Source organism: Gossypium hirsutum, chromosome D06 (genome assembly GCF_007990345.1).
Source record: "Gossypium hirsutum isolate 1008001.06 chromosome D06, Gossypium_hirsutum_v2.1, whole genome shotgun sequence".
NCBI lineage: Eukaryota > Viridiplantae > Streptophyta > Magnoliopsida > Malvales > Malvaceae > Gossypium > Gossypium hirsutum.
Window position 1 is genome coordinate 63,892,345 of NC_053442.1, and position 23,832 is coordinate 63,916,176.

The 23,832-nt window shown below is 29.5% G+C and overlaps 1 protein-coding gene across 2 annotated transcripts; it reads right to left on the bottom strand.

Annotated features, from left to right (window-relative positions):
- Nucleotides 1–3,224: 3,224 nt before the first annotated feature.
- Nucleotides 3,225–11,219, bottom strand: LOC107944512 (lupeol synthase). Of its 2 annotated transcripts, XM_041096165.1 has the most exons (18): nt 10,900–11,219; nt 8,555–8,740; nt 8,354–8,443; nt 8,012–8,209; nt 7,831–7,915; nt 7,223–7,389; nt 6,950–7,138; nt 6,744–6,857; nt 6,068–6,187; nt 5,850–5,972; nt 5,650–5,748; nt 5,362–5,418; nt 5,225–5,271; nt 4,965–5,108; nt 4,698–4,875; nt 3,903–3,983; nt 3,686–3,769; nt 3,225–3,576 (listed from the first exon to the last, which is right to left on the bottom strand). In XM_041096165.1, the coding sequence occupies exons 1-18, from the start codon at nt 11,098–11,100 to the stop codon at nt 3,451–3,453; spliced, it is 2,289 nt and encodes a 762-aa protein (XP_040952099.1). In that variant the 5' UTR covers nt 11,101–11,219; the 3' UTR covers nt 3,225–3,450. The 2 variants fall into 2 exon arrangements, with proteins under 2 accessions (XP_040952099.1, XP_040952100.1); XM_041096166.1 differs by lacking the exon at nt 3,903–3,983.
- Between the last annotated feature and the right edge of the window lie 12,613 nt (nt 11,220–23,832).

Here is a 23,832-nt window from a genome sequence, read left to right on the forward strand (position 1 = left end):
AGTAGGGATGTTACCTTTCATGAATCTGCCATGTTGAATAAGGTAAATCCAGAAGGAGTGAGTAGTACTTCGCAGCAGGTGGAGTGTACTCCGCAGCAGGTGGAGTTTGAGCAGAGTGTGGTAATTCCAGCAGAAGGTACCACTAGTGATTCTTCATTGGCAGATGCAGAGTCAGATGAGGAAGAGGTTTCTACCCAAGAACCTCAACAGCAATCAGAGCCAATTGCAGTCAGAAGGCAGAGACGAGAAATTCAGAAACCAGCTCGTTTCACTGACATGGTAGCTTATGCACTTCCAGTTGTTGATAATATTCCATCCACTTACACCGAAGCCATTCAGAGTTTAGAGAATAATAGATGGTTAGGTGCAATGGAAGAGGAAATGCAATCTCTAGAGAAAAACAAGACGTGGAAGTTGGCACAACTACCAAAAGGGAAGAAGGCGATTGGTTGCAAATGGGTATTTGCAAAGAAAGAAGGATTTCCCGACAAAGAAGATGTTCGTTACAAGGCAAGGTTAGTGGCTAAAGGCTACGCTCAGAAGGAGGGAATTGACTATAATGAGGTATTTTCTCCAGTTGTTAAACATTCCTCCATTAGAATTTTGTTGGCCTTGGTAGCGCAGTTGAATTTGGAGCTAGCTCAACTTGATGTGAAGACCGCGTTTCTACACGGTGATTTGAAGGAGGAAATCTATATGACTCAGCCAGATGGATACAGGGTTGCTGGTAAAGAAAATTGGGTGTGTAAACTTAGCAAATCGTTGTACGGATTGAAACAATCTCCGAGACAATGGTACAAACGATTTGACAGGTTCATGAAGGACCAGAAGTACAAAAGAAGCAAATACGATCATTGTGTGTATTTGCGCAAGCTTCAAGATAGTTCCTACATCTACTTACTCTTGTATGTTGATGATATGCTGATTGCAGCAAAGAGCCAAATGGAGATTGATAGACTGAAGGCTCAGTTGAGTAAAGAGTTTGAGATGAAGGATTTAGGAGAAGCTAAGAAGATTCTAGGCATGGAAATAACTCGGGATAGAAAGAGGGGCAAACTTTGGCTGTCACAAAAACAGTATTTGGAGAATGTACTACAACGTTTCGGTATGTCTGAAGGTACAAAACCTGTAAGTACCCCAGTTGCTTCTCATTTTAAACTAAGTAACCAGTTATCTCCAACGACTAAGGAAGAACGAGAGTACATGGCAAAAGTCCCATATGCAAATGCAGTTGGAAGCTTGATGTATGCAATGGTATGTACGAGACCAGATATTTCACAGGCTGTTAGTGTTGTTAGCAGGTACATGCATGATCCGGGCAGGGGTCATTGGCAAGCTGTGAAATGGATTCTGCGGTATCTCCAAAATACCATAGATGTCGGATTGGCATTCGAGCAGGATGAATCATTTGGTCAATGCATAGTTGGATATTGTGATTCTAATTATGCAGGTGATTTGGATAAGCGACGGTCTACAACTGGCTATTTGTTTACTTTAGCGAAAGAGCCAGTTAGTTGGAAATCTACCTTACAGTCCACGGTGGCTTTGTCTACAACAGAGGCAGAGTATATGGCAATTACAGAGGCTGTGAAGGAAGCAATTTGGCTTCATGGATTGCTTAAAGACTTGGAAGTTGGTCAGAAACAACTTAAGGTATATTCTGACAGTCAGAGTGCTATTCATTTAGCAAAGAATCAAGTTTTTCATGCATGAACGAAGCACATAGACGTTCGCTATCACTTTGTGCGGGAAATTCTCGAAGAAGAGGAGATACTTCTCCAAAAGATTCACACTACGGAGAATCCTGCAGATATGCTGACTAAGGTGGTTACAAGGGCCAAGTTTGAACATTGTTTAGACTTGATCAATGTCCGACACATTTGATATGGCGTCGTTGGCGCAAATTTGAAGACACTATTGAAGTTTGTGTTATGAGAAGATGTTCGAAGATGTGGAATATCACCAAGGTGGAGATTTGTTGAATATTGGCAATATCCCACATTAGGAAAAGATAGAAATGGAGGGGGTTTGGTTTGTTATATATAGAACCCCTCCCCTTTGGTTGTATCATCCCAAAATCTTCTCCTTTGTAATATTTCTAGAGGAAATATTAATTTGGTAGTGTCCGAGGACGTAACCTAAATTGGCCGAACCTTGTTAAAACTCTGGTATTTTATTTCTTATTTGTTTGCTTTTATTTAATAGCTTTATGTTGGTTATATTTATTTAGTTATTATTGCTATAAATATCTAAGTGAATTCTGTCTAGTTGTTGGGTTTTAAGCGGGACCATTGTGACCCCTCCAATTTAACTGGGAATTTTCTTAGTATAATTGTTGGCATAATAATTATCTAAATATTTCTGATAATATTGTTATTAATATTATCGTCGCTTCCGCAACACTAACAAGAGTGACTAAAACAATAAAAAGAATTGAGGTGACCAAAACTGGAGTGCTTTAAAACTTGGTAGACTATTTAGGCAGTTTACTCTTTTTTTTTTAGTTAAACTTTAATTGAAAAACCTTCTTTCTATTATTTGAATTGAGTTGACCCGAAAACAAAAAATCTTTTAGCTATACCTAAACTGTTTTGGGTGCACCACACATGTTGAATAAGAAGATTTTAGCAAATAGTAAATGGCTAACAATTTGAAGGAGCAATTGGCTAAGGTTTTGTGTTGAAAAAATTACCATCTTATCATATCTACTACATCTAGGGGTAGCACCAAAGCTGGTAGGGCCACTTCGAAAAATTTATCACATTGGACTTTTATATTTTATAAAATTATAAATTTGACTATTTAAAGATGATAAAATTTTAATTTAATCTTTTAAAAATTATAAAAAAATAACAATGAAATTGTATTTTAACACTTAAAAAATACATAACTTAATTGACATTTAACATTTTATGATCTTATAAAATTATAGGAAATATAAAAACTAAATTATAGATATTCACTAAATAAAATAAAATTATTAAAAAAGACCCTCAAACTTTATCAATTTATTTAAATAAGCCCCTTAAAGAATAAATCAAAAGTCAATGTCTAATAGAGTACAAAATGCAGTTAATTATATTCATAGCTTATAATTTTTAAAAACTAAAACAACGAATAGGGAATTTTTCTTTTCTTCCCTCTTCCTTCTTCCTTCTCTCCACCCCTTATTAATCAAGTCTTAAGTTGTTAAATTATTAAAAAATTATTATTTTTCAAAGTAATTATTTAAGAGTATTTTTACTTTTTACATAAAATTCAGAAAAATACATACATATATTGAAGTTTGAATCCAAGATACTATAACATCTACCCTTCAACCTTAGATTCCAACCGAAGCTACATCTGATTTTTATGCCAGATTTCAATAAACTTATTACATCATTATTTTTACTCAGATCGTAGGTTAACCAATCTATTGTATATAATTCTCTGATCCATTCTTATAATTCAAAAGCATATATATTTTGAAGGCCAAACATGGTCCCGATACTCAGCAAGCGCCCACAGTGGAAAAACATTTCTATATATTGCATAGTGTAACATACAGTTCCTCATGAAGACACCAGCCAGTCCCTGCCATTTTTCATTTGTTCCAAAAACCACAAAATTAGTATATATATAGTTAAATATTTCTTTTCCTTTCCTTTTTTCTAATGATATATATACAAATATAAAAAGTTACCTGCTGAGGAAAACCACCGTTTGGCAACTGAGAATTTATCAACAATTTTGCAGCTCGATGTAGAGGTGTAGGATCCCTCTCAGCCTATTTAGTAGCATATGCATATATCTTATAGTGATTAAGGAAATCAACACACCAATAATTTTAAAATATATAGAATCTTTGTTTTTGGGTACATTAAGTCATAAAATCATTGTTAATTATATGTAAAGCATACCTGGCCACTAACAATTAAACTCATCATTGCTTGTGCAGTACTTACTAAATTCGATTCTTTTTCCTCAATGGGTGTATATACCTTTCATCAAAAACCAACAAAAATAAAAGTATTTATAATTCTATATGTCATTTACGGAGAGAATTAAGTGCGATATGAGATAATGTGTGATTTAGATAAGATATTGATGAGGGTGAGTCGATTATTTTGAAAGTTATGTAATTAATTCTACTTTCAATGGTATTGTCTCTTAGAGAAGGTTTTTGTCTCTCGTACTATTGAGACTTAATATGTCTTGAGGGCCTGGTTCACAGAGTTGAAAGCATTCACTTAGTGAGTGGCTGTGCGCTCATGTACAAACGAGGTGCTCCCTGCTCTGCGAACCAGACTCTCAAGGTATGCTAGCTCTCAGAAGAACACGCGAGATAAAACTCTTTCCGGAGACAAAACCTTCAATTGTTGGTGGTTTGGTCAGCTATTCAAGTGACGACACTTTGAAAATTTCTCCCAAATGAGCCGGTCCACCCTCAGCAGATATAAATCTTAAAATTGTATATTAATTTTGATTTAATGCACATGAAATAGATTCAATTATTTTCATTCTGAATAAATTTATTTATTTGTATGTGTAAAATTATACTATATTAATATCTGCGTTAATAATTGGTGGAAAGTAAATCATACTTAAAATTTCATATATAGATTAAACAAAAATTTAAATTCATTTATAATCTTATATTATACCATCCTTTCAATTAAATGAAGAAAAGAAAACCTTCTTTAAATATTAATTACCTTTTTGGGACAAGAAAGGTAACTCTCTCCCCAACCACCATCTTCTCTTTGGGTTCTAAGCAAAAAATCAACTCCTTTCCGAATGGCCAAGCAATTTTCGAAGTTCTTCCCAGCAGCTTTAAGACCTAAGAGTGCAAACCATGTCCCATAAAAGAAGCAAATTCCCCAATTTCCATACCTACACACACACATATATATAGGAATTATATATCCATCCCATCAAATTTCATGTTTTGAAGAAATGAAAAGGCCTTATTAAGTCCTTACCAAGAACCATCGGGATATCGTATATCTTCAATGTACTTTGCAGCTTTTCTGATGCAATTTTCAATCTCTTGTTCTCTATGCCCTGGGTATAGTTTCTTGAAAAGAACTAGTGCCTGGATTGAAGATGAAGTGCACTCTACATACCTGGAGTTTACGTTTGTTTTTTTTCTCTCCTTTCATTAATATATAATTTTATAAATTGGTTTCTTTTACATTAGATAATTAATGAAATTTATTAACGGAAAAGGTGAGCTTCTTACTCATATTCTTTAACTAGATCCTCTAGAAACTCGACTGGATTTAGCCACTAAAAAGATAATTGAAGGTGAAAAGTTATTGATAGCAAATGTAATGACATATATATAAAGACTAATCCAAAAATTGAAATAGTTATTACCTCCCACCAGAATCCACCTCCTGCTGGCTCCCAAGCTGAGAAACCACCATTTTTGCTCTGCAATAATTTGTATCATAGAATATACTTAAGACCAAGATATTCATCATATAAGGACAAATTAAGAGAAGGCTTGACATCAGAAAATGGTAAATTTACCATAGAGATTCTTTAAATTTTATCAAATCATAATAATTTATTATTTAATTCTAAAATTATACCTTCCCCTACAAAAATTATTATTCATTTTTTTGGTTCCGCTAAAGTCCCTATTGGTATTACAATCTATACCTGTAAAGATAGAAGAACATTGACAGCATCATAGACATGCTCTCTTTCCATTTTCTCACCAACCATTTCAGGTGCCATCATTGAAAAAGATAGGCAACACTGCAAAAACATTTAACTGTTTTTTAAGCAATAATTTCCAATTGCAAATTTGTTTCAAAATCAAAATGCATTGTGTTTAATTGTAACTAAAATAAAATTACCTTTAAACTTTCTGCAGTACAATCAGAAACTTGCCATCCATGATCGCGGTCAGAGAACGTCCATGATCCTTTAGAAATATGTCTAAACATTTTTTTAAAATATCCCGGAGGATCATCCCTAACCTTAAAATATTCAACCAAATCTTTCAACCGTCAATTCTAAGCAGAAGATTGGAGAAATTAAAATAGAGGTGAAAAAGAAACCCTAAACATTAAACCTGTGAGTTTTTTAAGAAATTGTGCCCCTTCATCAATGTAGGTCCAATTTCATTAGATAAATTGCTAGCAAGCAAAGCTTGGAGAACCAGACTAGCATCCCAAACTTGACTTCCAAAGCTCTGCATAGTGAAATATTGAAAATATACGGTAAAAAGAAGTCTATATATTGAGCAAATTGATCCCTTTTTAAAAAAAGAAATTTAAAGTAAATTAAGTTTGATCAATTTCGAAAATGAGCAACTAAGGATAATTAATCACAACTTTAATATTTTTCGTCAATTGTACATATATTTTACTGGTATAATAACAAATTTAGCCCATAACATTTACACATTCGGACAATATTTTATGCCGAATATATAAACTTCGAGGGCTAAACTTGTTATCATACCGATTAGAATTATGTACAATTGACTGGAAACATTGACGCCATAATAAATTTTTCTTAGTTGCTCCCTTTCAAAAATTGCTCAATTTTAAAAGCTAAAGTTGTCATTATGCCAACAAAAATATGTACAATTGAAAAAAATATTAATATTGTGATTAATTATCCTTAATTGTTGATTCTCGAAATTGATAGGGACTAAATTACTTTAATTATTTTTGGAGAGAAATTAATTAAATATTGAAATTTTAATTAATTCAGCATTTATAGTGCTTTTATAATTAGCAAACCTGCATCTTTATTCCATCTTCTCCAACCCAAACATAGTCATCAACCCTAGAAAGATGCTTCTTAAAGGGAATTCCATTTGGATCTTCAACCCAACAAGCTAGCATACATAAAGGCTGCCCAATGTATTATCAAATTTTAATTAGTTAATAATTAGCAAGCACTATATATATAATATTCAAAATCAACTCTAATTGAATTGGGTTACCTTTTCCACACATCCAACAGTAATATATTGACTGCTTTCATCTTCATAATGAATGAGATCCATTGTTACTTTAAGAGCTTTTTCTCTTAACTTATTAAAGGGCCAACAATTAAGGAGAGGCTCTGAAAATATGTAAAGGCTATCCCAAAGCAATATTTGAAGCCATGTATGAGGGTAATGAAGATCTTCCTGCATGCAATGTATACAACATTTTTTCTTCATTTACATTTTAACTATAAATATTGTGTCAAACATTATGATTATAAATTTTACCTTTGCACATAAATGTCGCTTTGTACTCCAATCGATTTCATTATATGGTTCAATGTGGAGTTCTTCTCTTAATTGTGAAATTAGAGGTGTAATTGGACCCACAAATTTTCTTCCATACAAATACGACATTGGCATGTACGTTAATCGACAGTAACAAAACATCTTTGCTGCATTAGAATATCATCATTAAGACGTATGATAAACTCAACGTATCTTATCTTGCATTCTGATTTAATATCTAAACGATTAAATTTAAAATAAATCAATATTGAAATTATTCAAAATCTATCATTTTAATACTCAAAATAATTTAATTCACTTAAGCAATATACAGTCAACAGGGGCAAATCTAAAAATTATTTTTAGGAGGCCGAAATTAAATTGTAATTTTTATAATAGTAAAACTGTAATTTTTAAAAGATTAAATCAAAATTTTATCATTTTTAGGGAAGGTAAAGTGAAATTTTACCTTTATTAATTTAAAATTTTAAAAGACCAAAATATTCTATTTTAGGGACCTAGGCCATACCACCCCTAGGTTCTTGCCTAACAGTCAATATATATTATACATATTTTGAATTGATCACAAACAAATAAACATTGTAAACCTGGATGAACGGGAAAATAAGAAGGAAAGAGCCAAAACTCCGGAGGCATTGGATGGCAGCCTGACCATTCGTAAACACCCAGTATCTACAACCAAATTAAATAGAAGTATCAAATATATATAATATAAAAAGAATTAAGTTTGATAGTAAATATTGTTGTAAAAGAAGAAAGATGACATACTGAAAGCCAAGTCTTCCCCCAAGAAGAAATAGTAGTGACACCCCCACGATCAAGAATCCATTTTCGGCCTCTCTCACAAGCATTATTGAGGCCACCATCAGGTCCTACTCCCAATAATCGCATACAGATGTAGTTGAGAGCTGTGCAAAACATGGTGCTGTGACCCCCTATGTATAATCCCCATCCTCCATCCTCATTCTGCCATTCAAATCCAAATTTTAATATTTATTAATACTTGTCCACAGTTTAATGCGTATACACCTAACCATATGTTATATATACTCAAATGAAGAACAAAGACACCCTTTGTTTACTTAGAAAAAACAAGATCAAATTTATAACCTGATGACAATAAATGTAACGGAGAATTTCTTTGCGATGTTCTGCAGAGAATATAGTATTGAGATGTCCTGTGATATATAATGACATGACCTGCAAAGATTAGGATAAGATTTGCATAAAAATTTGTGATTTTATGCAAGGAAAATTAGAAATAATATATATATATAATATGAATAAAGGGAAAGGAATAAGAGGAATGACCAAAGGAGGAAAATAAAACATGGGGCCAGCATTCTCAGCTGGCCAATGGCCATGTATTGATTGTAGAGCTGAAAATAGGTGCACACTTCTCTTCACTGCTGCAGTTGTAGCTTCATATGTCACTTCTTCTCCATCCTCTATCTTCGGTTGGGGAATGGTTTGTTTCATCTTTTTTTCTCTTAGAAACTGCATTCAACATACATGATTTAGCTATAACGAGTCTTTCTAGGTATTTTTCATCCAATTTTTAGTATGTAAATTGATTGAGAAAATGAAAAGAAAGATACATTTTACTATTATATATATCATAATTTCTATAACTGATTTTTTTAATCAAATTATCCCAAGTATTCTCAAGATTTCTCAAAGCCTAGCCCCTAAGTTTAGACAAACCGATCGAGATGTATTTTCAATTAGACATTTAACTTATAATTAGTTTTCAATATAAATCTATACAAGTAATTATTTGGTAAACTAGAGACGAAAATTTTTAACTTCACAAGCGGGATTAAAATTTTGTTATGTGTCTTTAAATTGTACTTAAAAAAGTAAATAAATAGATTAAACGTGTGACAAAGTCTCAACTCCACATGGGGAATTAAAAATGTTCATCACATGCGTATCAAATAATTACCCAATACTATAATGTTGATTATATCTATAAAAATATATAAGTTAAGAAAAGCACTAACTATTATCTTAACTTATACATAATGTTAATTAAAACTCTTGTCAAACACCTATTTGACACGAATCCAAACCGTGTTATCTCATCCCATCCTAAATATTTTATAATTAAAAAACAGAGCATGAATGGGTCAGAAAAATAGATTAATGTCTTATCTATATACCTTTATATAAAAGGAAGGCCAAGAAGAACTTCCTCTTGTCCTTTGTCGACAAGTGGCACACCCATCATGAAGTTCTTTTCTAGTTTTAGTTTTATATTATAATTTTTATAATTTAATTTGTAACATAATTTAATGACTTTATTTTTATAATATTATTAGTTAGTCCAAATAATTAATATTTTAATTTTTTGATTAAAATATTATGTTATTATATATCATTTAAATATTCTAGAAGTACTAAAGAATGAAATGACTTCTTATTTCTTCTAGGTTACAATATAAAACAATGGCCAAATTTCAATTTTGGCCGACAAACTATACTAAAACTCAAGATTTAGTCTATATATTTTAATTTTTGATATAATCTGGTCCTTCTATTTTTATGATGTCATTAATTAGTCTAAATAATTAATGCTATTAACTATTTCAATCAAAATACTGCCATCATTTTTTTCTTACGAACACGAGTCCAACAAAAAAAAAATTATCATAATGAATTTGAATGGATGTTTTTAAGAAAAATTCTAATCAGTATTTATAAAAGAAATTTAATGGTGGAAACAATTGAACCTCAAATTTTAAATCCAAAAAGTAAAGAATTATATTCCTAAAAAAGAAAGACTAAATTCCAAATATAAAAAGCATATAAAAATTTGAAATAAAATATATTTTAAACTTTAATTTTTTATTTTATAAATTAATATAAATAAATAATTAACCAAGGCAATTTAGATATAATTTAATTGTGCTGATTATTCTCGCAGAAAATTCAAATGTTCCTCTATTTGTTTATTTTTGCTTTTATGAATTTAATTGTTTTGTCTTTTCAAAGAAAACTTTCCAGTGCATTTAAGCCTCCCTTTCCTGTCCAGAATAAAACCCTAATCAAGCCTCCGACATATCTTCCTCATCCGTCACTGTCCCCATCAACCCAAAAGACAGATTGTACAGTTCACAAAAATCTCATAAAATATAAAAATGCAGCCTCTCTGACCAGTGAAGACGATGAGTGTTAGTGTTTTGTTCAGCACCATAGTATTATCATACAGATGAAACGTGTTGCAACATTAACTAATTTTCCTGCAACATATTTGTAAGTTAAATTCCCGATGTTTATCGAATAATACGTGTTATAAATCCATCGATCTTGAATAGATATAAAAATTATCAAGTTTGACGAAATTTGATAAACAAATTTATTGAATTTGAATAATTCAATTATATTTAAAATCGAACTCAGACTTAAAAATAAATATTTCATCGAATTCCAAATTTTAAAGTAAAAACAGAAAATGCTTTAATTGAAATTAAATATCAATTTTCATCTTCACCAAACATACCTATAACTTTTCCAGTTCAAAAGAATGTTTGATGAAATAGTATCACTTCAATAACTCTTTTAACAAAATCAATTAGAAACACCGAATTATTATTTTAACAACTTAATCCTACTTTCATATTATTTTAGTGTTATATCCAGGCAAAATGATATACCTGCAATTGCCATAGGAGATCAGAACTAGGCTGAACATTGAACCGATTTTTGTAGAAGTTAAGACGAGCTTCTTCAACCTCAGCTCGTTCTTCATCTGTGCCTGCATTTGGATCAAACTTCCATGTTTGTCTTCCCAGAAAATTGTTGGTACTGTGAAGGTAAGGATCGTTGCCACCTTCCCCTATCTTAAGCCTCCACATTTTCTTTCTTGAATTGTAAGTGATAGTGATCAGCTTATCACTAAATAATTTTGAGTTTCATTGATAAATGGAGAAAATAGGAATGAAAATATGGTTACTAAAAACCTCCCACTTATATAGACGTAAAGACAACTACTACTATTAACATTATTAAATGAAGGGCAAAATTTAAGCTGGAGACTTTTATGGTCTAATAATAATATTTTTTAAGAATTTTCTTTTGGTATTAGTCATATCCGTTAGTCTTCGAAGTTGAATTTACATCTCTTATTGATAATACAATGTACTCTACTATAGCACTTAATCTTGTGAATGAAAATTATTATTTTAACATTAAAAATAAAGAGGGTACTCCATGCATAAGGCATGGTGTGGAAATTGTAGTGTCATTTGGGGAGAAATGAAATGTACTCTACTATAGCACTTAATCTTGTGAATGAAAATTATTATTTTAACATTAAAAATAAAGAGGGTCCATGCATAAGGCATGGTGTGGAAATTGTAGTGTCATTTGGGGAGAAATGAATAAGAGACTAATTCTAGGATTAGGGTGTAAGGGCCCAATTTTATCTAGGCCCTAAACAAAAACTAAAAAATAAAAATACAAATACAAATTATCAGTCCCAAAGTCCAATTACATATCAAGCCTAAAACAACAATCGTAACCCAAAATTACAAGCCTAGTGGCCCGGAACGCTTAAATATTTTTCAGTAAAACTAAAACACTAATCCCATGTGCGCCGCTGCCGCGTCAGTGCTTCTCGTCCCGAGGCCTGATGCGCCTTGGCCGCCGTTTCACCAAAATGGCCAGAGCAGGCCTCTTTCCTCTCCGTTGACCGCGCGCCAGTACCTGCAAAAAAGGACGAAGAAGAGACAGAAACAACAAAGAGATGGCAGCAGAGAAACAGTAGTAAAGCAGAAATAATAAACAGTGAACAATGTAAATATTATGGCTATAAAAGCCATGACGATCAATGTAAAAGAAAGAAGAAACGATCGGATACAAAAAAAAACAGGGAAAGAAATAAAAACAAGATTTTTAAAAAACATAAATGTAGTCTTTTTTTTTGGTTTGAAAAGATGTAATAAATACATAAAAAAAAAAGAGGGAGAGGAAGGGTTCTCACTTGTCATTCCACCTTCCGCCGCTATCCAGGACAACCTCCAGCACTTCGAATATCTCAGAACCCATTAGGGTTCTGACAAGGGTTTGGAACGTGGCAAGACTGAAGGTTTTCCTTCGCGTTTCTTTTTCTTTTTTTTCGATTTCAAAAAAATATGTTTGGTTTAGATCGAGGTTTTTAAAAAATTTAAAAAGGACTAAAAACATTTTCATTTTCTCACCACAACAAAGTCACGACGGAGGCTCACCAGTGTCTGGGCTGAAGGTAGGAAAAGACGAGAGAGAATGAAAGAGCTCTCAGTTTTTTTTAAAAAAAAAACAAAAATATAATGCTTTTTTTTAGGTTTTTCGACATATATAGGTGAGGCAAAACGACGTCGTTTTGGCCAATGTTCATAAGTACCAAAATGACGTCGTTTTGATACGACCCGATCGCCGACCCGAGACCCGACCCGAACCATGCAAGATCCGCACGTTTTTTACATAGGGGTCTAATTGCTCTATGGGTCCTTCCGATTTTACAGTGAGTTTCAATTAGGCCCTATTTTATTCTTTTATTTTTTAAATTTGACCACTTAATTTTATTTTATTTTTATTTTGGTCCTTGGACAATTTATGGGAAATAGACATCCTAAATGGTGTCGTTTTGAAGCCAACCCGGAGACCTTACCCGATTTGTCCTAATATCCAAGTGTTTTCTTGGCATTAGTTTATTTATGTCCCTGGTATCTACGCTTTTGGAATCATTTTCAATCTGGTCCTAATTCTTTTTTTTCTTTTAGATTGGACCATTTAATTTTATTTCATTTTTAATTTAGTCCCTTGATTTGCCAAAGGGAACGGCACGTTTGGTAGGGTTTGGGATATTTTCCCAATTAGTCCCTTATCCTTTTCGCTCATTTCGTTTTGGTCCTTTATTTTGTTTTACTATTTAATTTATTTTATTTATTATGTTTTATACTTGTAATTTTATTTAAATTTCAATTCAGTCCCTCATTTATTTAATTTTAGTTTTTCATGAAATTTTTTATTATTATTTACTTATTTATTTTTTATTGCAAATTCAGCTTTTCATGCAATTTTTTTTACTATTATTTACTCATTTATTATTGTCTTACTTCTTATTTTTCTTAAAATTGATGTTGTTCATACTTGTACATTTTTCACTCATTTAGTTCATTTTTCGCTCGTTATTTATTTATACATATTCTCATACATCTTTCATTTTATTTGTTTTAAATTACCTTATTTATTTTATCATTATTATGATTTGATAATTAATATTATTATGATTATTATAGTTACATTAGTACTATTATATCATTCTCTTATTTATTTGTTATATATCATACCCATATTGTCATTCTATATTATCTCATCATCACTACATTATACGTTATGTTTAAGTATAATTGGTCGTCTTTATACTATACCCCAAGTAAGATAAATATACATTGTTTTAAATGTTACATTTGTTATTACTTAATAAAGGAAATTTTAAAATTAAGGCAATGTCCCGTATTTGGAGATTTGAGAAGTCATGCCCTAACTTACGGGGTTCGACTTTCTCCTTGAACCTAGATAACCGGACATCCCTTTTAAAATTAAAACACATGAGATTTAAATAGTAATTAAATAAAGAGCAAGCTTATTTTTGAGGATTCGAGATGCTATGTCCTAACTTACGGGATATGACATTTTTGTTACCTCGAGATAAGAGGGTCTCTTACACACGTTTAGATTTATTCAAGTGATTTTAATTAAGAGCAACGTTATACAAAGTAGGATCATGTTTTTAAATTCTCTTCAAATTTTCAATTCTCGACACTAAGACATCAAGTAATCTCACCTTTTGTTACTAAATCATAAAGATTTCAGAGTATAATTAAACATTCATACATACATAATTCAATTATATAACAAATTAAATATGTTTGTACCACATGAATTTACCTGAAAATCAGCAGCAAGTTGAACTACAAGGACAAATCAGTAATTTTCTCTTTTCCTCGATAGATAAAGGTTCCCTAAAGTTTGTATTTTATTCAATTTAGTCCCTAAAATTGAAATTTTCATAATTTACAAATTTGAGTTTTTTTTTCAAAATCAATCTCAATTACATCCTTCTACAACTCTTTAATATCCATATTTAGAGAAATTTCATGCCAATTTTGATTTTATTACACTTTAGTCCCTATGTTCAAAAGTAACAATTCTCGCCTTATAAATTAGTCATTTTCATATCTAAGCTAAAATATAACAATTTAGCACCAAAAGCTTCAAGAATTAACAATGAAAACTTTTGAAAACTTTAACAGTTTCACAAATTGATATACGAGCTAACTAAATCAAGCACCCTAAACCTCAAAAATATAAAAATTACAAGAAACAAACTTGAAATGGCTTACCAGGGACCAAAGCTTGAACGTGACGAAGGATTTTCTCCTTTCTTACATTCGGGTTTTGAGAGGAAAAGATGAAAGAATGATTGTTTTCTTCTAATTTTTAACTTATATATTTAGTTTAAGTTATAATTAATTCAATTAGCAATTATTTAACTAAACATAAACCTAATTAACAAACTTGGTGGATGTTAAGTGTCATCCACCACCGTTTAACATTTTAAAGAAGGTTTAATTGGTCAATTCATCCTTCAATTAATTAAAAATTTACAGCGATTAACTTTTACTACTTTTACAATTTAGTCTTTGTATCTTAATTTGGTAAAATTATCAATTTAAAAACTTAATTCACCAAAACCATAACTCCGCAAATATTTAATAAAAATATTTACAAACTCGATTTATGAAAACAAAATTCCAATACCTATTTTTTAACACCACTAATTTTAAAATGATTAAACTTGTACCTTAAATAAATTGAAGTCAATAAAATTCCTAAACCAAAATTTAATAATATACTAAAATAGACTCGTGTTAGGAGCATTAAAGGTTTTGGTTTGAATCTTTCCCACCAGCATTGCTTTTTTTTTCTTCTCTATAGCAGCTATTGGATTTATAGATTTCTTTACATAAAAACATTTAGTATATTTTAAGGCTTGGATTCGATTCTAGCTGGGTTATGGAACATTTTTTCATAACATTGTTTGGGTTTAGGGAAATAATTAAGAATAAAAAGTGTAGACGAAAACTACTAATAATGTATTATGAAATAAATAATAAAGAGAGTAAAATAATCAAAAATAGGAGAGTAAAAGAGAATATAATTTTATTTATCAATAGGGATGTATATAATACTTCTCCAAAGTCTATATTTATAGATATAAGAAGTATAAATTACGTAGAATTCTACTCTTAATGAACATTAGAGTTTTCATATATATCAAACTTATCTTGATTTTGATCAACATCCACTTAATAATAAAATATTCATAACATAAGATAAATTTATATCAAATTAAATTAAAAATAATAATATCAAAACCATAATTTGGCATAAATTCAAACAACCTTACCAACAATACACTCAATGAGCCTTGAACTGAACTATCAACCTTCACTTTCATTACATTAGTTGAATGTGATGTACTACCTATATTAATAACAATTGAAGCAGTTGTCAGATGACCATTAATAGGGCCAACTTTATACATTTATCACTCAACTGAATATATAATATTTTTGGTAATAGGTTATAAGTTAAATCTTGTCATCAGTACATGTACTTTGTGAAAGTCGTGGATTTAATTCTTGTAATTTAATTTATCATTTTTAGTCTTTGAATTTTATAAAATTTAAAATTTCAATCCTCATCAAATGATAACTATTAAATTCATGCACTTAAGTTTTTCTATTTCCAAAAATCTGATGTGGGAAACATGATATCATATGTGTAATGCCGTGTCAACTTGTTATTTTTACAAATTGCTCACTAAAAATTCAATTAATGGATGATAGTCATTTGTGCCAGGGTTGAAATTTTAAATTTTGATGATATAGGGACTTAGAATAATCTAATATATGGACTAAATCTAGACCTATATACAGTACAAGATTAACAATTGAATTTAGCCAAACATATTTAACTTCTATTGTTTGGGTCTAGGCTAAAATTTCAAATTTTGAAAACTACAAACACTAAAATTAACTAATTCAAAAAGTACAAACATTTGTTATTACTTAATAAAGGAAATTTTAAAATTAAAGCAATGTCCCGTATTTGGAGATTTGAGAAGTCTTGTCCTAACTTACAGGGTTCGAACTTTCTCCTTGAACCTAGATAACCGGACATCCCTTTTAAAATTAAAACACATGAGATTTAAATAGTAATTAAATAAAGAGCAAGCTTATTTTCGAGGATTTAAGATGATGTGTCCTAACTTACGGGATATGACATTTTTGTTACCTCGAGATAAGAGGGCCTCTTACACACATTTAGATTTATTCAAGTGATTTTAATTAAGAGCAACGTTATGCAAAGTAGGATCATGTTTTTAAATTCTCTTCAAATTTTTAATTCTCGACAATAAGACATCAAGTAATCAACTAGGTACCAATTTTGGGCGTCATGAGGGTGTCAATCCTTCCTCGCGCATAACTGACTATCGAACCCATTTTCTAAATTTTGTAGACCAAAACTCATTTTTTAGCAAATTAAACCTTTTATTAAAACGATCAAATTACGAGATGATTCGATCACAACTCACATAAAAAAGGATTGGTGACGACTCCCACTTTCGTTTTTAAATAAGTCAATAAAAAAAGAGTTTCGACATAGGGTCCCTCCTGTTTTGTTATTTATGTGATCAGGTCTCTATCTAGGGGTGTGCATTCGATTAACCGACCGGTTAACTAACTCGAAATAACTATAACCAAATTAACCGACCTTCTAAAATTTTTAACCGTTAACCGAACCGAATTTTTTTAAAAAAACATTAGTCAAACCGAAATTTTTTCAGTTAATTAGGTCAGTTAACCGAATTAACTGAAAATTGTATGGTTTTTATTTTTGGTTAAAAATTAACTGAATTAACCGAATTACTTGAATTACCCGAATTGAATAACTACATAATTAAAAATATTACATAATTCTTGAAATCAACACATAATTGAAATGTAAGTCTTTAATATTCTCCATTTATATCCATTTCTTCTCACCAAAAAATCTCCATTTGCATTAAACCTAAAAAAAAAATGTGTAATTGGGTAGAGACTTAGAGTTAGACTTTAGTTTTATTTTTATTGGGTTGGTAATTGGGTAGAATTTAGTTTTAGTTTTATTGGGTTGGGTTGGATAATTTTATTTATTAATTTTTTGGTTAAACCAAAAAAATTCGGTTAACCGACTAATTAACTGAATTCGATCGGTTAACCGAATTTTTTCGATTTTACCCGAATTATGCACACCCCTTTCTCTATCTGAAGCATTTAGCATTTTCTGTTGGGTCCATGTCTTTGACTAATGAATCTATTTTATTAGATCAAAATAAAGTATATTTTTTGGGAAAAAAGAAAGAGATAAAATTTATGAATTATAGAATGATAATAATTGAAAAAAATTATTAATTTAATATTTAAAACTAAATTTACAATTTTAAATTATAATATCTCCAATTTTTGTAATAAACTTGTTATTAAATTTGTATTAAAAGAAAAATTTTATAATAAATTTCCCACCTAAAGTGGGGCAATTATACTATTATCCATAAAAGGAAGGTTCATGTCCTTCACCTATCATGATTTTTTTTGGTTAAATTTTAATTATGGTCTCTCTACATTCTTAAATTTTATATTTAATCTCTATGCTTTACTTTCTAACATAATTTAGTCCCAATATTTTTTTCTAATAATTTTATTAATTTGTCCAAGTAGTTAATATTATTAACTTTTCGATTAAAATGTCATGTTAGTATATATGATTTCAATGCTCTAAGAGTCTAGACTGACACGGCTTCCCAATTCTTTTAAGTTTGCGTTGCTTTTGTTACATTATAAGATAATGGTCAAATTTTAATTTTAGCCTTTATACTATACTGAAACTTGAGATTTAATCTATATATTTTAATTTGATCCCTTTACTTTTATAATGTCATTAGTTAATCTTAATAGTTAAAAATATTAATTATTTCAATCAAAATGTTAAGATCAATTTTTTTTAATATTATTATTTCAACAAAAAAATTACTTTGTCATGACAAGTTCAAATGAGTGGTTTTTCAAAAATAATCCTAATTAGTATTTGCAACATTATTTTTATTATTATCATGTAACTACCAAGTGAATTTTAAATAAAAGGTAGGGCTAAATTGAAAAGGAAAACAATTAAACAATTAAATCTACAAATATCCCAAAACATAAGAGCTTCTTTCCTCAATACTTCCATCTCTAATTAAAATTAAAATAATAAGCAAAAAATATATATTTATATTTAATTAATTAAAATACTATTATTATTTAAAATCAACCTCTACATAATTTATTAATTAGAATTAAGATTTGATTTATTATTATTTAAAATTCAATTTTAATTTTATATTTAAATAACAGTTCTTGTTATGCATATCTTCACCTATATAATTTTAATTAATAATAAAATTAATTATTCTAAATTTATAAATAATATATAACTTTGAAACAATATTATTTAGAAATTTTAAATATTTAATAGTTTTATAAAATTAAATTTAGATACATTGATATGACGTTATTTTTTTATTGTTAAATTTTATTACTTTTATAAAACTCATATATAGCAGAGTGTGTGATTTAAATATTTTAAATATTTAAATTTATAAATTATTGATATTATTTAAATAATGTTTTATGTAGAAACGAGGGGATTACTTACTTAGCAAATTGAAATTGTGGCTAAAATGATGTTTGGAATTGTGGCCACAATTTCAACCACGAAATCAAAAGTGCAAAAAAAAAATAAAGATGAACACCAAGATTGTTTATGTAGTTTGACCTCAGTTTACGGCTCCGTTTGTTTCACTAAAAATGACTTTCGGAAAATGATTTCTGAAAAATGACTTACTTTTCTGGAAAAGCTAATATTTCTGGTGTTTGGATGAATCTGTGTAAAATATTTTCTTTTGTTTGGCAGGTTCTTTAAAAATATTTCATAAAAGTCGTTTTCAATTAAATAAACATACATTTGAGATTTTTTTTATTTTTCATTGTTTAATTGAGTTCATTTTATATCTATAATTTTATATTTTACATTGTTTTTACATATATTAAAAATATTTTGTTAAATTTAGGTTCATTGCAACGATTATTTTTTAGTTACATGACTACCAACTAAGTATTTTTTTTATTTAAAAATGTGACATTAACAAAATTGACAAAAAAAAATCAACAATGTCAGCAGTTGGACTTGATTTTCAAATCTGGAAAGTAAAGAGACTAAATTCTTGAAAATAAAAGTACAGAAACTAAATTGCAAATTTATGAAGAGTATATAGACTTGTGACATATTTTAACATTTATACTATAAAACATTTATTATTAATATATTTATAATTGTAATAAATATTTAGTATTAAAATATTAATATTGATATTTTCAATAATATGTGAATAATATTATTTAAAATTATTATTTTTAAAATTTAATATTAAAATAAAATTTAAATATCAAATCATTTATTAAAAATAATAAATTATATTAATTATATTAATAATTTATTATATGACTAAATGTAAATAATTAAATACGTATGTTTAATAATATTAAAAATATAATATTTATATTAATATTTTAAATATTTTTAAAAATAAAAATAAAATTATTATCAATATAATAATATTAAACTTGATTTAAGTTAATTTTTATATAAAAGTAAAATTATCTATTGAGTAGCTCTTTTCCGGAAAATGACTTACGCTTTTCAAAAGGGTAAGTCATTTTACAAGGAAAAAGACTTATTTTCCGTTGACCTGTAAGTCATTTTCTGTTGACCAAGCTGTTTTCTGTGAAACAAACACAGGAAAATGCATAAAATATTTTCCGTAAAACCTTTTACATGTAAACAAACGGACCCTACGTCTGTGGAGCCTTACCCAGAGCAATGATTCACTACCCTTCTCATAGTACAACTAATTATTTAAATCCTAACATCGGTCTAGCTCTCACTAATTTAGAGACCATACTGTTGTACAAAGACTAGATCACTCTCCCACTAAGCTTCCTCCACAAAAACTTAGTTTTGCAATCCAAGAGACTCTCTTGATTGCTCACAAAAATAATGCACACATATATGTTCTTAACTTCAACAAATTTATGCTCTCTCAAAGTTTTTTTTCCTCTATTCGATAGCCTTAACCTAAGCAAAATTTAAATTTATATTTAAGTTTACATAAAAGTTATAATCTAATTATTTTTCTATAAAGTAAAGCTAAAAATCAGCAAAAATATTTTTTTTCCTCTATTCATTGCTACATTGCCAACAAGACATATTTTTTTCCTTTAAAGAATATTAATAAAAACGAATTATTTAGACATACGACGGGTATGTGACCAATGATCTTTTATATCACATTGCTAAGATAATTTATATCTATCCTTGAAAACTCTTATCGTTCTCTTTAAAAGTTTTGCATTATCTAAAAAAAAACTTATTTCTCTTAATATTCGAGTGCTATTAATTTCATCAATGACGAAATATCATCAAGTATGATAACAAAGAAAAAGCCCTATTTTTGCTCAAATGGCCAAATGCCATTTTTTTAATGGTAGAATGCCATTTTTAAATTATAGAAGTAGTTGTTTTTATAGGGGGAAAAAACTTTTATATATATATATATATATATAAACTACGAATGGATTGATAATTTTTTGGTAATTCCTTTTTAATAATTTTAATGGGTTTAGGTTATACTCCATTATAGGTAGACCATATCCTATTCAATCCAATATTGTCCATCAAAATATAATCTCAAAAAAGAAAATTTTAATTACCAATTATGAATTTTATTAATATAATTTTGATGTAGCTAAATAGTTGAAGTCCTAGACCTAAAAAAATACATCGAAGCTCCCTATTAATCTAAATTTTACTCGATAAATCTAATATCAATTATTAAAATCAATATTGAAATAGAATTTTTCAGTATTCTCAAAAAGATAGAAATAAAACAAGTTAATCAAATAATAAAAATATTTGAATGGTTAAGGAAGGAGCTTTAATCTTTTAAGGCTTGGTTCGATTCTAGCTTCATAATTTTGTTTGGGGTAGGGAAACAATTAAGAAGGAAAAAATTGTGTTGATAATGTGTTATGAAATATATAACAAAGAGAATAAAATAATCAAAAATAAGAGATTCCTCATCAATAGGGACATAGACTATGGTTTTCCAAAGTTATTATATATGGACATAAGAAGTCTACTCTTAATGAATATTAGAGTTTTAATGTACACCAAATTTATCTTGATCTCGATAAATATCCACCTAATAATAAAATATTCATAACAAAAAATAATAAAAATATCAAAATCATAATTTAGCATCAACATTAAGTTTGATTACATTGGTTGAAACTGATGTACTACCTATATTAATGACAATTGAAACATTTGTCAAATGCATAGTTTTAAACATTGACACTCAACTGAATACATAAACTCACATTTATAGTCGATGTGATCTACAAATTTTATGTATAATATTACTAAAATAATAAAATTATCAGAACCATAATTTGGCATAAATTCAAACAACCCTACCCACAATCTTATTAATGAGCCTTAATTGGTTGAATGCGATGTACTGCCTATATTAATTACAACTGAACCACGTGTCAAAATGCCTGTTAATAGGGCCAACTTTATACATTTATAACTCAACTGAATACATAAATTCACATTTATATATGATATTACTAAAATAATACTAGCCGTAATTAAGAAAGAAAAAAATTTAAATTAGATATGACACTTTTTTAATCACGATTACATAATTAAAAAATTCACTAAAGATATATAATATAAATTACATGTAAAATTTTCGAATTCATCTTACCAACTTAGAACTGTGATGAACATCTTGTATATTCATATCCAATATACTAATGAAAGAGATTATATTTATATTCATTATTAGCCTATAATTAGTTTTGATGCTTATATTCCCAATATACTAATAAAATTGATTATATTGATATTCTTTTTGGTAATAGATGATAGGTTAAATTCTGTCATCAGTCTATGTACTTTGTGAAAGTTGTAGATTTAATTTTAATATTTTAATTTATCATTTTTCGTCTTTGAATTTTACAGAATTTAAAATTCCAGTCCTCACCAAACGATAACTATTAAATTCATTCAGTTAAGTCTTTCTATTTCCAAAATCTGATATAGGAAACATATTATTATATGTGTAATGTCATTTCAACTTGTTATTTTTATAAATTACTCACTAAAAATTCAATTAATGGATGATAGTTGTAAGGGCCCAATTTCATCCAGCCCAAAACCAAGAAATAAATAAACAAAATAAAAAACCAAAAAATAAAAAAGTCCAAGTTCATTTACAAAATAACGACCCAAATACAAAACTCTAACCCAAACCCAATGTTACATAAGCCCAAGCCCAACTAACCTAAAGTTTTTAGAAACCCTAAAGCCCTAGGGTACTCATACCGCTGCTTCCGCCTCGTCGGTGAACTTGATGCCCGAGGTCTGATACCTCATCTGCCCTTTCACCAAAATGGCAAGGCACAACTTTCTAGCGCCGTTGACCTTGCCATGGGTACCTACAAAGAGAGAACGAAAAGGATAAAGAGCGAAAACTGTGGAAACAGCAGAAGCAACAAGAAAAAATATAAAAAAAAATAATTGATATGTAATAATGGCTATAAAAGCCATAACCACGGATTGTAATTTTTTCACAAAGCAATCAAAGAACAGAGAAAATACAAAGAACAAAAAAGTTAAAAGAAAAAGGTGATTCATTTTTTTTACATTCAAAAAATAGAATAAAAAATAGAACCTTTTACTTGTTCGTCGTCGCTATGAGGTCTTCATCTCCGATGTAAGATGACTCCTTTTCTAATGAAAAGGTTTTCGAAACTCATAAACCGAAAGGTTTCTTTTGGGATTTTTACGATTCAGTGAATTTTTTGGGAAATATCGACCCCAGATTTGGATTCTAGGAGCTGAAACGATCAAAGGGGGAATCATTTTGAGGATTTCAGCCACCGAGAACAGCAGAGCTCGACCCGGTGACTAGTGACGGGATGCATCAATAACGAACAATTGTTAATCCACTGCTTCCAGGATAGTTTGATCGGGTCAGTTACCAAATGGTACAATCAGCTAAGCCATGCCAAAATCAACTCATGGAAAGACTTGGCACAAGCTTTCATGAAACAATACAGCCATGTAACCGACATGACACCCGATAGAATTACGCTGCAAAACATGAAGAAGAAACAAAGTGAAAACTTTAGGCAATACACTCAGAGATGGAGAGAGGTGGCAACGCAAGTTCAGCCACCTCTTTTGGAGAATGAGACAACAATGCTTTTCATAAACACTCTGAAAGCTCCGTTCATTAACCATATGCTGGGAAGTGTTACCAAGAGCTTCTTAGATATAGTAATATCCGGAGAAATGATTGTTAATGTAGTAAAGAGTGGGAAAATGCT

Excerpts from the sequence above, each read along its gene's own strand:
- LOC107944512 (XM_041096165.1), bottom strand. The coding sequence starts at position 11,100 with ATGTGGAGGCTTAAGATAGGGGAAGGTGGCAACGATCCTTACCTTCAC. Across the intron at positions 8,210-8,353 it reads GTTACATTTATTGTCATCAG|AATGAGGATGGAGGATGGGG; the intron begins GTTATAAATTTG and ends TTTGAATGGCAG. Across the intron at positions 3,984-4,697 it reads ACCTTTCTTGTCCCAAAAAG|GTATATACACCCATTGAGGA; the intron begins GTAATTAATATT and ends TTTTGATGAAAG.